This window comes from Nerophis ophidion, linkage group LG01 (genome assembly GCF_033978795.1).
Source record: "Nerophis ophidion isolate RoL-2023_Sa linkage group LG01, RoL_Noph_v1.0, whole genome shotgun sequence".
Taxonomy (NCBI): domain Eukaryota; kingdom Metazoa; phylum Chordata; class Actinopteri; order Syngnathiformes; family Syngnathidae; genus Nerophis; species Nerophis ophidion.
In genome coordinates, this window is record NC_084611.1 from 89778452 (window position 1) to 89795330 (window position 16879).

Consider the following 16879-nt stretch of genomic DNA (forward strand, 5'->3'; position numbering starts at 1 on the left):
GGCCAATCTTGCTCAAATTTGACGGACACATGCTTGTCAGTCCCCTAAATGTGTGTATTAACTTTCATAGTGATTGGTCAAAACACCCTAAAGATACAGGGGGTGTTTTGTCTAGTTGTGTGAGAAATTCCAAATCAATCAATGCCATAGTTTTCGGCCAATCTTGCTAAAATTTGACACACACATGCTTTTCAGTCCACTGAAGGTGTGTACTAACTTTCATAGTGATTGGTCCAAACACTCTGATGTTACAGGGGGTGTTTTGTCGACCTGTGTGAGAAATTTCAAGTCTTGACTGTGGCCATAGATTTCAGTCAATCTTGCTCAAATTTGACACATACATGCTCGTTAGTCCCCTAAAGGTGTGTACTAACTTTCATAGTGATTGGTCCAAACACCCTGACGTTACAGGAGGTGTTTTGTCGAGCTGTGTGAGGAATTTCAAGTTTTGACAGCGACTATAGTTTTTGGCCAATCTTGCTCAAATTTGACACACACATGCATGTTAGTCCACTGAAGGTGTGTACTAACTTTCATAATGATTGGTCAAAACACCCTGACGTTACAGGGGGTATTTTGTGGAGCTGTTTGAGAAATTTCAAGTCTTGACGGCGGCCATAGATTTAGACCAATCTTGTTAAAATTTGACACACATGCATGTCAGTCCACTGAAGGTGTGTACTAACTTTTATAGTGATTGGTCAAAACACCTGATGTTACAGGGGGTGTTTTTTCGAGCTGTATGAGCAATTTCAAGTCTTGACGGCGGCCATAGATTTCAGTCAATCTTGCTCAAATTTGACACATACATGCTCGTCAGTCCCCTGGAGGTGCGTACTAACTTTCATAGTGATTGGTCAAAACACCTGATGTTACAGGGGGTGTTTTTTCGAGCTGTGTGAGCAATTTCAAGTCTTGACGGCGGCCATAGATTTCAGTCAATCTTGCTCAAATTTGACACATACATGCTCGTCAGTCCCCTGAATGTGTGTACTAACTTTCGTAGTGATTGGTCAAAACACCTTGACATTACAGAGGGTGTTTTTTTGAGCTGTGTGAGAAATTTCAAGTCAATCAATGCCATAGTTTTCGGCCAATCTTACTCAAATTTGACACACACATGCTTTTCAGTCCCCTAAAGGTGTGTACTAACTTTCATAGTGATTGGTCCAAACACCCTGACGTTACAGGAGGTGTTTTGTCGAGCTGTGTGAGGAATTTCAAGTTTTGACAGCGACTATAATTTTCGGCCCATCTTGCTCAAATTTGACACACACATGCATGTCAATCCAATGAAGATGTGTACAAACTTTCATAATGATTGGTCAAAACACCCTGACGTTACAGGGGGTATTTTGTGGAGCTGTTTGAGAAATTTCAAGTCTTGACGGCGGCCATAGATTTAGACCAATCTTGTTCAAATTTGACACACATGCATGTCAGTCCACTGAAGGTGTGTACTAACTTTCATAGTGATTGGTCAAAACACCTGATGTTACAGGGGGTGTTTTTTCGAGCTGTGTGAGCAATTTCAAGTCTTGACGGCGGCCATAGATTTCAGTCAATCTTGCTCAAATTTGACACATACATGCTTGTCAGTCCCCTGAATGTGTGTACTAACTTTCATAGTGATTGGACAAAACACCTTGACATTACGGGGGGTGTTTTTTTGAGCTGTGTGAGAAATTTCAAGTCAATCAATGCCATAGTTTTCGGCCAATCTTACTCAAATATTACACACACATGCTTTTCAGTCCCCTAAAGGTGTGTAATAACTTTCATAGTGATTGGTCAGGCACATGCGGTGGGCATGTGCCTGTGCAACGGTTAGAAAAAGAGACAGCAGACAGAGCTCCACAACAAAATATAATTTAATCATGAACTGACTTTCACGGTGTCCATCACAACTCTATACCCATGTGAAAGAAACAGAAAGACCCCTAGGTCTGAGTGTAAGGCATGCAGTCTCCACGGAGCTTTGGACATTGAAAGCTTACAGTCGGACACACGTACACTCTTGTCACAAATACACGGTAAAGCGCTCGCAGTATTGTTCCACTTCTCCCTGGGCCCATTAAGCATGGATTGATCACGACAACAAAGCTTAGTAGTTCACTAGTAGTTCTAAAATTTACGTTAACTCTCCCGCCTGCTCAGAGCCGCCGGAGGACTTGAAGACGTGAGGTACACGGACAGACACACGACGGCGGGTCAGAAACGTAGCACAAGATGTCATGAGGAGGAGTCGAACAGCCGTGACTCGTTCGTTAGAGCCTCTGCAGCGAGCCCTTGGTGATACCGGTAAAAACGGCTCTGTTGGTTCGGCGAGGACGACATCCGGCGTTTGGAACGCCGCGGCCATACCTGTCGTATAAAAAGTGCGGGTGTTTTCTTGTCTCGGCGGTGTAAAATGCTAATGACCTCTGGGATCCAAAGTGGCCTCAGCTATATAAATACAGTCATATATTTGCCTCCATATAAAAATAAAATTAGCAATACACAAATATTACATGGCTAAGGAGGTTCGATCCGATTGGGACAAAGCACGAACAAGAACGCAAGAAAGCTGCTGGTGCAGTAGAAATAAATACTTAGCAGTGGCTGCGAGTTGGCTGTGCTTTGTAGCACGCCACCCTGACTGTAGGGGGGGGTGCAGAGGTGGAGTCACGGCTGTTAGGCGTAGGCGGGGTGGTTGTGCGGCGGGTGAAAGGTGGCGATGGCGCAGCGGGGTCAATATCCTCCGAGGTGGGGCGGGGGTCTCAGTGCTGCTGGGCCTCCAACTCCCTCTGGCGGCAGCCCACCGCCGTGATGAGGGCGGCTCCCTTCCCGCTGCCGTCCTCCGACAGCAGGAAGGTGACGTCGCATTTGGGGGAAAGTTCCTTCACCGTTTGATGGAAGATCCGGGAGAAACTGTTGAAGAAAGATGCATTGGAAGTTTTCTTGCAATAATGCGTCTTAGTTCTTAAACGTACCGTATTTTACGGACTATAAGGCGCACTTGAAGTGAAGTGAATTATATTTATGTAGCGCTTTTTTCTAGTGACTCAAAGCGCTTTACATAGTGAAACACAATATCTAAGTTACATTGGCACTGGGAGCAGGTGGGTGAAGTGTCGTCACAATGGCAATGACTAGGATGGCGAAAGCGGGAATCGCACCTGGAACCCTCCAGTTTCTGTCACGGCCACTCTACCAACGGAGTTACCGTATTTCCTTGAATTGCCGTCAGGTATATAGTATGCGCCTGCCTAGAATTACTGCCGGGTCAAACTATTTTCGCAAAATAATTAGCATATGCCTAGAATTTCCGCAGGGTCAAACTCGTCACGTCACGAGTGACGCCTCACCTGTCATCATTTTCAAAATGGAGGAGGCTGATTTCAATCATTTGAAATCGCATAAAGGGAAGAAGATTAAGAGCTATTTAGTAGGATTTAAGGTCCAACCTATAGAATATGCTAAAAAGAACAGTAACCAGCTATATTTTATTAATATACCATAGCTGCGTGTGTCAAATATTTGTCATTAAATGACTCCCGCCTCCTGGTGGTAGAGGGCGCTCGTGATCCTTCTTGCGACAACTCGGCTGCAGAAGAAGTGACAACAAGCAGCAAGAGTTTATTTTTTCCTCTCGCTTGCACTTTTAACATGGGGGATTACATATCTAAAATAAAACAGTTTTCTAAACTGGACTTTCAATTAAAGCAGGAGGTAATAAAGGAAGATCACCATCCAGACAGAGACTTTTAAAACTGAAGAAAGATAAGGAAGACTTCTATAAACAAGTTATCGATGCTTTTGATCAGAAGGAGCTGCGCATGGACTTCATTTATAAGTAAAGTTAAGACCATAATAAAGTTTTTTTTAATTCAATGTGGTTTTCATGATGGTATCCTTACATCACACTCAAATTTATAAGCGCAGGCCTAAATTTACCGCATGCCTTTGGCATGTGCCGGAGGGAAAAGAGGTTTTAAAATAATTAGCGCATGCTTGCCTTTACTGGATGCCTTTGGTAAACGCCGGAGTGAGAAGAGGCTTTAAATTAATTAGCGCCCCGGCGGCAATTCAAGGACATACTTTATTATATACATTTTTTTCTAAATGTAAAAGACTTCCTTGTAGTTCTTTGGTCAAAATGTTGCATGGATTGTGTTTGACAGATCATCTTCAAGTTGCTTCCGAATGCCTCGTTTTGTGGGCGGTCTTATTTACGTGGCTCACCTTCGACAGCGTTTTCTCCCCGCCATCCTTGTCGAAGCGGTGTAGCATGCAAGGACGGGCGTGGAAGAAGTGTCAAAAGATGGAGCTAACTGTTTTAATGACATTCAGACTTTACTTCAATCAATAACAGACCAGCATCTCCTCATCCGTGGCTCACTAGTATAACAACAACAACGCCGGAAATGTGTCTTGTGGAAAACCGTCCGACCGAAACTCTAGTAACTAAAGTTCTTTGGGTGAATAATGTAAAATCACTACACCGGTATGTTTTAGCGCTTTCATGGCGAGTTTACTGACAGATATACGTAAGAATTTTGTACTTCTTTTTATTACTTTATAAAGTATAACTACTGTATATACTTGCCAACATTGAGACCTCCGATTTCGGGAGGTGGGGGGCGTGGTTGGTCGCTAAGAATGCGCTAATTATTTTGCGAAACGAGTAATTCTAGGCAGTCGTATACTAATATCGCTAAAATTCGCTCCATTCTGTCCACTAAAGACGCCGAGATCATTATCCATGCGTTTGTTACGTCTCGCCTCGATTACTGTAACGTATTATTTTCGGGTCTCCCCATGTCTAGCATTAAAAGATTACAGTTGGTACAAAATGCTGCTGCTCGACTTTTGACGAGAACAAGAAAGTTTGATCACATTACGCCTGTACTGTATATACCTTTATATACATATATACATACATATATACCTGTACTGTATATACCTTTATATACATACATATATACCTATACTGTATATACCTTTATATACATATATACATACATATATACCTATACTGGCTCACCTGCACTGGCTTCCTGTGCACTTAAGATGTGACTTTAAGGTTTTACTACTTACGTATAAAATACTACACGGTCTAGCTCCATCCTATCTTGCCGATTGTATTGTACCATATGTCCCGGCAAGAAATCTGCGTTCAAAGGACTCCGGCTTATTAGTGATTTCCAAAGCCCCAAAAAAGTCTGCGGGCTATAGAGCGTTTTCATTTCGGGCTCCAGTACTCTGGAATGCCCTCCCGGTAACAGTTCGAGATGCCACCTCAGTAGGAGCATTTAAGTCTCACCTTAAAACTCATTTGTATACTCTAGCCTTTAAATAGACCTCCTTTTTAGACCAGTTGATCTGCCGCTTCTTTTCTTTTTCTCCTATGTCCCACTCTCCCTTGTGGAGGGGGTCCGGTCCGATCCCACTGTCCCTAACCACTATCTAGCGAAACCACAGCCAAGGGAACGGGCTTGGCAGAATCAGCGGGGAAAGAAGACCCTGTTGAGCTTGACTCTAGTCTGCAACTGTGAAGAGACATGAGGGGTGTAGAATAAGTGGGAGGCCCCGTGCGGGGCTCCGGCCCCAGGGCGTCGCAAGTGAAATACCACTGCCCCTTAATGAGCAGTGAATTAAACGCACGATATAAAGATATCCAAGGAACCTGGGGAACCCTGTTACGAGCCCTGGCGGGTGCATGGTGGGCACAATGATGGGCCCTCGTGTGCGCGTGTGGGGAGGCGGACAGGCAACCCCGGCGTGAGCCCACTCCATGTGGGGTGACCCCTGTTACGAGTCCTTAGTGGGCGCGGGCACAAATAACCTAGTGCAGGGGTGCCCATTACGTCGATCGCGAGCTACCAGTCGACCGCGGGGGGTGTGTCAGTCGATCTCCAGCCAGGCTTTTAAAAAAAAAATAGACCTAAAAATGAGTGATCATCAATCTTCACCAAGACGTCACTTAAATGACATTCACGGTACCGGAGGGTCTTGTGAGATGACGCTGGCTGCTGCAAGATCATTATTATGAAAATATGACCGAGAGGAAGGCGAGAAACACTTTTTATTTCAACAGACTCTCGCGCCGTACCTTCCGTCAAAACTCTAAAGGCCGACTGCACATTTCCTATCTTCACAATAAAAGCCCTGCTTCATGCTGCCTGCGCTAACTAAATACAGAGTCTCGGAAAACTGGCGTGCACAAGCGATCCCTCAGAAAGCTGGCGTGCACATCACTTGTGCACGCCAGCTTTCCTGTAACGATCTGTCACTTACTTTCTGATAGTTTTTCGTGTTTTGTACTTTATTTCCTGTTACTGTTGGGATGTCGCATGGCTGCAGTTGTGTGACCTCAAGTATGCAAAAATCCAGGAGAGCAGAAAGCAGGTAAGATGATTTTAATTTCATCAAAGTAAAAGATATAAACAGAAAGCAGTCTTGCATGGAGATGTTCCCAACATGGTTTTAACTTCGAGCACTGAGGAGTGCTCGAGTGAAACATAAATAGACCTATGTTGATTGACAGCAGCTGAGGACCGCTGCCAATCAACGGCGAGTGTGACAAAAACAGTGCTCAGCGGAGTAAACAGGAAGTATGACAAAATAAGAGCACTGAACAGGAAATAAAGTACAAAACACGAAAAACTATCAGAAAGTAAGTGACAGATCGTTACATTTCCGAGACTCTTATTTTGTTAGCGCAGGCAGCATGAAGCAGGGCTTTTATTGTGAAGATAGGAAATGTGCAGTCGGCCTTTAGAGTTTTGACGGAAGGGACGGCGCGAAAGTCTGTTGAAATAAAAAGTGTTTCTCGCCTTCCTCTCTGTCATTTTTTCATAATAATGAACCGGCAGCAGCCAGCGTCATCTCACAAGACCCTCGGGTGCGGTGAATGTCAATCAAGCAAGCTACGGAATTTGCCGCCAATGTTTTTCTTGTAAAGTGTATGGAAGCTGGATGAATTTGATGCCAAAAACCAACCACTTACATGTGGTATTGTACAGAAATCAGAATCAGGTAATACACCAACTTATATTCTTGTCTTCGTGGAAGAAAGACATCTATATGTGTTACACATGCTTGTATTATCATTAAACACATTTAACTTGTTTACAAAAATGTCTCTTTCATAAATAAATAAATATAAATGATATATATAAATGAGGTAGATCCCCTCGAGTTGGTCAATTGAAAAGTAGCTCGCCTGCAGAAAAAGTGTGGGCAGCCCTGTCCTAGTGGATCTGTGTTGCGCCTACGGTGGATGGCGGGCAGGTAAGCCCCACGTGCGAAGTGTTTACAGCGAACATGGTGATGCCTATTACGGACCCGAACATGTGCGGGCACGACTGCCAACAGACAGACCCGTGTTACGCGTGCGAGGGCGACGGGTAGGCAAAACCGGCGTGTGCCCACTGTAGGAAGAGGAACTGGTTACGAGCCCTTAGTAGGAGCGGGCGCGACTGCAATCAGCAGACCCGCGTTACGCATACGATGGGAGGCGGACCAGGGAACTCTCCTGCGACCAGCAACCTAGGAGATTCCTGTCACGGGGTCCCGACGGGTGTGATGTTTTCCTGCTGTGAACGGGACTCTCACTGCTGTGTTGGATCCGCTTTGGACTGGACTCTCGCGACTGTGTTGGATCCATTATGGATTGAGCTTTCACATTATCATGTTGGACCCGCTCGACATCCATTGCTTTCGTCTTCTCCAAGGTTCTCATAGTCATCATTGTCACCGACGTCCCACTGGGTGTGAGTTTTCCTTGCCCTTATGTGGGCCTACCGAGGATGTCGTAGTGGTTTGTGCAGCCCTTTGAGACACTAGTGATTTAGGGCTATATAAGTAAACATTGATTGATTGATTGATACTTGGCGGCAATTCAAGGAAATACGGTATGACTCTTTAATGCGCCCTATAATCCGATTCGCCTTATATATGAGAAAAGATAGAAAATAGACCATTCATCGGCAGTGCGCCTTATAATCCGGTACGCCCTATGGTCCGGAAAATACGGTACTCCCGTAAAAAGATGCTCAACCGTTCACGGATCTAACCAAAACTTACTGTGGATGCAGCTTGTAGAGCGTTCCGTCCACACCCACGGTCACATCCAGGTGGTCCAGTTTTCGGTTCTCCCGGATCTTGTCCACCACCGCGGCCATGCCGGCCCCGCAGATCTGTGCGGCGCGGCGGGACACGGTGCCGCACACCTCCTTGACAATGATACTGTCGTCACAGGTGCTGTCCAGACCCAGTTGCTGCAGGATCGCTCTGACCTGCAACAGCGCCAGACGATCGCTGTGCGAAGGGGGGGGGGGACATGTCAGAGGTCAGCAAACAGCAGGAGAGTCACCGGATCCCTCACAGCTGTTGCCAGAGTCCAAGGTAAGCTTGAGTATTCAGACACTGTATTTTTTTGGATGTATTCTACTGCATATTTAAATCATTTATAGACTTTATATTCTATATCAGGGGTCACCAACGTGGTGCTCGCGGGCACCAGGTCGCCCGTAAGGACCAGATGAGTCGCCCGCTGGCATGTTCTAAAAATAGCTCAAATAGCAGCACTTACCAGTGAGCTGCCTCTATTTTTTTCATTGTATTTATTTGCTAGCAAGCTGGTCTCGCTTTGCTCGACATTTTTAATTCTAAGAGAAACAAAACTCATAGAATTTGAAAATCAAAGAAAATATTTTTTAAAGACTTGGTCTTCACTCAAATCTTCAGCTCTCATTGGATTGGTTCGCAGCCGAGTGTGAAGCGACCGGAATGAGAATCGGCACCTCCAAGTCCGAGTCCATGGTTCTCACCTGGAAAAGGGTGAGAAAAAGGAGACCCTGCCCCAAGTGGAGGAGTTCAAGTACCTAGGGGTCTTGTTCACGAGTGAGGGAAGAGTGGATCGTGAGATCGACAGGCGGATCGGTGCGGCGTCTTCAGTAATGCTGTATCGATCCGTTGTGGTGAAGAAGGAGCTGAGCCGGAAGGCAAAGCTCTCAATTTACCGGTCGATCTACGTTCCCATCCTCACCTATGGTCATGAGCTTTGGGTTATGACCGAAAGGACAAGATCACGGGTACAAGCGGCCCAAATGAGTTTCCTCCGCCGTGTGGCGGGTCTCTCCCTTAGAGATAGGGTGAGAAGATCTGCAATCCGGGAGGAGCTCAAAGTAAAGCCGCCGCTCCTTCACATGGAGAGGAGCCAGATGAGGTGGTTCGGGCATCTGGTCAGGATGCCACCCGAACGCCTCCCTAGGGAGGTGTTTAGGGCACGTCCAACCGGTAGGAGGCCACGGGGAAGACCCAAGACACGTTGGGAAGACTATGTCTCCCGGCTGGCCTGGGAACGCCTCGGGATCCCCCGGGAAGAGCTAGACGAAGTGGCTGGGGAGAGGGAAGTCTGGGTTTCCCTGCTTAGGCTGCTGCCCCCGCGACCCAACCTCGGATAAGCGGAAGAAGATGGATGGATGGATGGATGGTCTTCACTTGTTTAAATACATTTTTACTTTGCTTCTTATAACTTTCAGAAAGACAATTTTAGAGAAAAAATACAACTTTAGAAATGATTTTAGGATTTTTAAACACATATACCTTTTTACCTTTTAAATTCCTTCCTCTACTTTCCTGACAATTTAAATCAATGTTCAAGTATTTTTTTTTTATTGTAAAGAATAATAAATACATTTTGATTAAATTATTCATTTTAGCTTCTGTTTTTTTGACGAAAAATATTTGTGAAATATTTCTTCAAACTTATTATGATTAAAATAAAAAAAAATATTCTGGCAAGTCTAGAAAATTTGTAGAATAAAATTTAAATCTTATTTAAAATTATTTTTAAAAAAGATTCTGGAAAATCTAGAAGAAACAAAGATTTGTCTTTGTTAGAAATATAGCTTGGTCCAATTTGTTATATATTCTAACAAAATGCAGATTGGATTTTAACCTATTTAAAACATGTCATCAAAATTCTAAAATTAATCTTAATCAGAAAAAATTACTAATGATGTTCCATACATTTATTTTTATTTTTTATTTTTTTCAAAAAGATTTGAATTAGCTAGTTTTTCTCTTTTTTTTTTCGGTTGAATTTTGAATTTTAAAGAGTCGAAATTGAAGATAAACTATGTTTCAAAATTTAATTTTAATTTTTTTCCTGTTTTCTCCTCTTTTAAACCATTCAATTAAGTGTTTTTTTCATCATTTATTCTCAACAAAAAACTTTCTGTAAAAGGAAAAAAAATGTACGGAGGAAAGACAGACAGAAATACCCATTTTTATATATATTGGGATTTATTTATTAAAGGTAAATTGAACACATTGGCTATTTCTGGCAATTTATTTAAGTGTGTATCAAACTGGTAGCCCTTTGCATTAATCAGTACCCAAGAAGTAGCTCTTGGTTTCAAAAAGGTTGGTGACCCCTGTTCTATATTCTGTAAAAGTGAGGACCGTGTTTGTTTGTTTATTTTACATAAAGCTATTTAATGACTATTGCAAATGTATTGGCAAATATGTATACTAGTTCTTACTATTATATTAAACATCCATCCATCCATCCATCTTCTTCCGCTTATCTGAGGTCGGGTCGCGGGGGCAGCAGCCTAAGCAGGGAAGCCCAGACTTCCCTCTCCCCAGCCACTTCGTCTAGCTCTTCCCGGGGGATCCCGAGGCGTTCCCAGGCCAGTCGGGAGACATAGTCTTCCCAACGTGTCCTGGGTCTTCCCCGTGGCCTCTTACTTGCTGGACGTGCCCTAAACACCTCCCTAGGGAGGCGTTCGGGTGGCATCCTGACCAGATGCCCAAACCACCTCATCTGGCTCCTCTCGATGTGGAGGAGCAGCGGCTTTACTTTGAGCTCCTCCCGGATGGCAGAGCTTCTCACCCTATCTCTAAGGGAGAGACCCGCCACCCGGCGGAGGAAACTCATTTGGGCCGCTTGTACCCGTGATCTTATCCTTTCGGTCATGACCCAAAGCTCATGACCATAGGTGAAGAAGGGAACGTAGATCGACCGGTAAATTGAGAGCTTTGCCTTCCGGCTCAGCTCCTTCTTCACCACAACGGATAGATACAACGTCCGCATTACTGAAGACGCCGCACCGATCCGCCTGTCGATCTCACATCCACTCTTCCCCCACTCGTGAACAAGACTCCTAGGTACTTGAACTCCTCCACTTGGGGCAGGGTCTCCTCCCCAACCCTGCACATTTAAACATTTAAAAACTTAAAAAAGGCTGAGTTTAACAGGATTATTTTTCAATCATCATACCGGTTTATATAGTTCAATTTGAAACTATAAAACTTAAGACTCTTTGACTTGTAGAAAATGTGGACAGCTCAGTTGTTTCCTGTTAGCTTGGCTGTACAGTTCTTGTTTCTCTCGCTCACAATGTTTCATTAGCCGCTAAGCTACGGTACAGTCCGTCCAGCCAAGAGGAAACCACCTGTGTCTGCAGTGAGCTCAAAACTAAGATTAACTTTGGCAGACTCTTCAAAGGGTTGGTTGGCAGAGAGCTTTAGTTGTCCATGCTTCTGCCAAGAGTTGGAAACTTAGCAAGAACCCCAGGATCGCAAAGGCACGTGGTCGTAAACAAGCAACTCACCGGAGACACAAGGTGACACGAAGCTCATTTTTTATAACAACTTACTCACCTCTCGATCTGAGACAGAAACTTGGTCTCAAAGATGCCTCTGGTCTTCAGCGTTTCAGAGATTTGTCCCCGGAACAGGAATCCACGTTTGGTCAGATCAATCAGAATCTGCCTGACGATCTCTCCAAGGTACATGCCACTGCACATTTTCTCATACCTAAGGAGACCAGGACAAAAAACCGATGAGGAAACCTTGAGGTGAAAATGTTACTGTAAAACTGAACAGCATCCTGACCGTTGTTTGCCTTCGTTGAGCGAGTTCTCATCCACCGCCTGGTCGTACTTGGTCCTGATGTCATCCAAGCAGCCGTTGTCTCCAAATGCTCCCCATTCCATGTTGACGCACATACGACCTTGGTTTCCCTCCACGATCTCGATGTTCTTGGTCTCCTCCATGTAACATGCGTTACTACCCGTCCCTGAGGGGAGACCAAAACCAGGTTACCTCCTTCTTGGCCTCACCTCCCACAAGTCCTTTACACACCTGCAATCAGGCCAACTTCACAGGTGGGTTCCTCGTAGGCGCAGGTCATCATGGTGCCAACTGTGTCGTTGACTATAGCAACCACATCCAACTCAAATTCCTTAAGGGGAGAAAACGACAGTAGAGGATACTTCAAAGGCTGCTGAAAGATCATCACCTTTTCATTTTCCACAAGTAGACAAGAAGCATGCGTTGGATTTTGTCTTCGTGCTACTGGACTGACTATGCATTTCTTTGAATACCGTATTTCCTTGAATTGCCGGCGGGTATATAGTATGAGCCTGCCTAGAATTAAAAACTCGTTTCGCAAAATAATTAGCGCACTCTTAGCATTAACGCCGGCTCGGGATTAACGCCAGGTCAAGCTCGTTTCGCAAAATATTATTATTATTAGCCCATGTCTAGAATTTCCGCCGGGTTGAACTCGTTTTGCAAAATAATTAGCATATACCTAGAATTTCCACCGGGTCAAACTCGTCACGTCACGAGTGACACTTCACCTGTTATCATTTTCAAAATGGAGGAGGTTGATTTCAATAATTTCAAATCGCACAAAGGGAAGAAGATTAAGAGATATTCTGTAAGAATTAAGGTCCAAGCTATTGAATATGCTAAAAAGAACAGTAAGCAGCTATATTTTATTAATATACCATAGCTGCGTGTGTCAAATATGAGTCATTAAATGACTCCCGCCTCCTGGTGGTAGAGGGCGCTAGTGATCCTTCTTGCGAAAACTCGGCTGCAGAAGAAGTGACAACAAGCAGCAAGAGTGAGCAGCGATCGTTTATTTTATCATCAATCAATCAATCAATGTTTATTTATATAGCCCCAAATCACAAATGTCTCAAAGGACTGCACAAATCATTACGACTACGACATCCTCGGAAGAACCCACAAAAGGGCAAGGAAAACTTACACCTCTCACTGGCACTTTTAACATGGAGGATTACATATCCAAAATAAAACAGTTTTCTAAACTGGACTTTCAGTGGAAGCAGGAGGTAATAAAGGAAGATCTCCATCGAGACAGAGAGACTTTTAAAACTGAAGAAAGATAAGGAAGACTTCTATAAACAAGTTATCGATGCTTTTGATCAGAAGGAGCTGCGCATGGACTTCATTTATAAGTAAAGGTAAGACCATAATAACGTTTTTTTTTAATTAAATGTGCTTTTCACGATGGTACCCTTACATCACACTCAAATTTATAAGCGCAGGCCTAAATTTACCGCATGTAAGCGCCGAAGTGAGAAGAGGTTTTAAAATAATTTGAAAATTCAAGGAAATACGGTAGGTATAATACAGTTTCTGTCACAAACAATCACAAAAACCCAAATCTCCCCAAAGTCTTAGATTGTTGCTGATGTTCAACCCAAAACAAGATTTGTACACCACACACTAGTTGCAGACAACACTAGACACAACCTGTTCCCCAACCCGACCGAATACCAAGGAGCACCCTTGTCCCCGGGAAAAGACCCCACACTGCAGGCTCAGACGTCGGGTGGTGAGTTAGGACATGCTAACACAACAGTTGCCACACTTCTCTCCACCTTTGCACCGCGTTACCTTGGACTTAACGACTAACAGTCACCCAATACTTACTGGCTCCTCCATCTAGAAGGGTGAGACTACTGTTAGAGAATGAGAAACGATGACCTTCCAACTATTAGTCACACACTAATCAGGAAGTGTCTTTTCTCGAAGTTGTATGCGGCGGACATGTAGGAAGCATGGAGGAAACGGTTGTTCAGCGGCATCCTGTGATAAAGATGTGTTTAGAGCAGGGGTCTCAAACTCAATCTACCCGGGGGCCACTGGATGCAGAAACGGGGTGAGGCTGGGCTGCTGGAAAAGATTTCTTAAAGGGGAACATTATCACAATTTCAAAAGGGTTAAAAACAATAAAAACCAGTTCCCAGTGGCTTGTTGTATTTTTTGAAGTTTTTTTAAAAATTTTACCGGTCTCGGAATATCCCTAAATAAAGCTTTACAGTGCCTTATTTTCTCTATCTTCGAAACCACTATCCATTTCCCTGTGACGTCACACAGTGCTGCCAATGTAAACAAACAATGGGAATACCACAGCAAGACATAGCGACATTAGCTCGGATTCAGACTCGGATTTCAGCGACTTAAGCGATTCAACAGATTACGCATGTATTGAAACACAGATGGTTGGAGTATGAAAATATTGAAGAAGAAACTGAAGCTATTGAGCGAATTCATAGCCATAGCATGGCCGAATAGCTGCGTTAGCATCGCCGGTAAAATGTGCGGACCAAACGATCAGGACTTTCGCATCTTTTGACACTGGAGCAACTTCAATCCGTCGATTGGTAAGTGTTTGTTTCGCATTAAATGTGGGTGGAAGGAAACGTAATATAGTTGCAAATGCATCTGCAGGTTATCCATACATCTCTGTGCCATGTCTGCTTTAGCGCCGCCGGTAAATAGCATGTTAGCATCGATTAGCGTAGCATGTTAGCATCGATTAGCTGGCAGTCAACATCAACAAAACTCACCTTTGTGATTTCGTTGACTATCGTTGCAAATGCTTTTGCAGGTTATCCATACATCTCTGTGCCATGTCTGCTTTAGCGCCGCCGGTAAATAGCATGTTAGCGTCGATTAGCGTAGCATGTTAGCATCGATTAGCGTAGCATGTTAGCATCGATTAGCTGGCAGTCAACATCAACAAAACTCACCTTTGTGATTTCGTTGACTATCGTTGCAAGTGCATCTGCAGGTTATCCATACATCTCTGTGCCATTTCTGCTTTAGCACCGCCGGTAAATAGCATGTTAGCGTCGATTAGCATAGCATGTTAGCATCGATTAGCTGGTAGTCATGCCGCGACCAAATATGTCTGATTAGTACATAAGTCAACAACATCAACAAATCTCACTTTTTTGATTTCGTCGACTTGTCCAGGGTGTAAGTGCCTTCCGCCCGATTGTAGCTGAGATAGGCGCCAGCGCTCCCCGCAACCCAGAAAGGGAATAAGCGGTAGAAATGGATGGATGACTTTATCATTGCAAATGCATTTGCAGGTTATCCATACATCTCTGTGCCATGTCTGCTTTAGCATCGCCGGTAAAATGTGGAGACACTCCGGCACATTCAATGGGGGTCTGGCGGCAGACACTTTGGCATCTTGGGGCCAGTGGCGCAACTTGAATCCCTCCCTGTTAGTGTTGTTACACCCTCCGACAACACACCGACGAGGCATGATGTCTCCAAGGTTCCGAAAAACAGTCGAAAAAACGGAAAATAACAGAGCTGAGACCCGGTGTTTGTAATGTGTTGAAAATGAAAATGGCGGCTGTGTTACCTCGGCGACGTCACATTCTGACGTCATCGCCTCCAGCGCGATAAACAGAAAGGCGTTTAATTCGCCAAAATTCACCCGTTTAGAGTTCGGAAATCGGTTAAAAAAATAGATGGTCTTTTTTATGCACCATCAAGGTATATATTGACGCTTACATAGGTCTGCTGATAATGTTCCCCTTTAAAAAAAATCCAACCAGCACTTTTTAATGACTTCACCTTCTTTGAATGGCTTTCCCGCCTTAGCAACTTACTTGCCAACTCTCGCGATCTTTAGGGGAAACACACGAATATCAGTGCCCTTCCCGACAATTTCCCGGGGGCAATCGTTCTCCCGGTTTTCACCCGCACAATAACAAGAAGGGCGTGCTGAGATGGCACTGCCTTTAGCGTCCTCTACAACCTGCCGTCTCGTCCGCTTCTCCACTTTTATATGTGGCTTCTGCAAGCCTGCGGAAGTGACTGCAAGACATACTTGATCAACAGCCATACAGGTCACACTGAGGGTGGCCGTATAAACAACTTTATCACTGTTAGAAAATATGCACCACACTGTGAACCCACACCAAACAAGATTGACAAACAGGGCTGCATGGGATTCTGGGTATTTGTTCTGTTGTGTTTATTTTGTGTTACGGTGCGGATGTTCAACAAGGTAGACAAGCATTGGCTGCAGTTCGCAGGGGTGACGACAGCCATTGTTGAATGCATGTTATCGCCAGTTAATAAATGATTGAACGTGCTTTTGTGGCTGTATCTCCACTTGTCCACAAACGTGCTGTAGGATTAGTTTCGTGTACACCTTAAACGCACCATTCGCCGTTGCACCGGAGTCTACTTTGTCTGCAATGTAAATTAGTATGGCTAACAGAACATGAATCCTCTGTTGTAATGCTGACGTCAGTCATCTTATGAAGGAAAAGTGGGGAGTATCGTTGAAACTGTGACTCTTGCCGATTGTATTGTACCATATGTCCCGGCTGAAATCTCCGTTCAAAGAACTCGGGCTTGTCAGTGATACCCAGAGCCCGAAAAAAGTCTGAGGGCTTCAGAACATTTTCTATTCGGGCTCCAGTATTCTGGAATACCCTACCGGTAACGGTTAGATGCTACCTCAGTAGAAGTATTTAAATCCCATCTTAAAACTCATTTGTATACTCTTGCCTTTAAATAGACCCCCTTTTTAGACCAGTTGATCTGCCGTCTGTCCGTCTTTCTTGCTCTGCCCTTCTCTCCTGCGTGGAAAGGTTATCAGGTGACCACAGATCAGCCTCCATGGAGGAAGTGCTAGCTGTTTTAAGTCGGGACCGAGGACTCCTTATGCATCAATGACGTCTCGGAGTCCCGACTTGTGAAGTGAAGTGAATTATATTTTATATAGCGCTTTTCTCAAAGTGACTCAAAGCGC

At 44.3% G+C, this 16879-nt stretch overlaps 1 protein-coding gene across 1 annotated transcript in view; it reads right to left on the bottom strand.

Annotated features, from left to right (window-relative positions):
• Positions 1 to 1853: 1853 nt before the first annotated feature.
• LOC133561709 (hexokinase-1) overlaps positions 1854 to 16879 on the bottom strand; it is a 57890-nt gene continuing 42864 nt past the window's right edge. The window contains exons 14-18 of the mRNA XM_061915179.1: positions 12142 to 12241; positions 11893 to 12076; positions 11659 to 11814; positions 8071 to 8304; positions 1854 to 2910 (exon numbers count right to left, since the gene is read on the bottom strand). Coding sequence (XP_061771163.1) covers positions 2760 to 2910; positions 8071 to 8304; positions 11659 to 11814; positions 11893 to 12076; positions 12142 to 12241 — 825 coding nt within the window. The 3' untranslated portion in view covers positions 1854 to 2759. The remainder of the gene's footprint in view (positions 2911 to 8070; positions 8305 to 11658; positions 11815 to 11892; positions 12077 to 12141; positions 12242 to 16879) is intronic.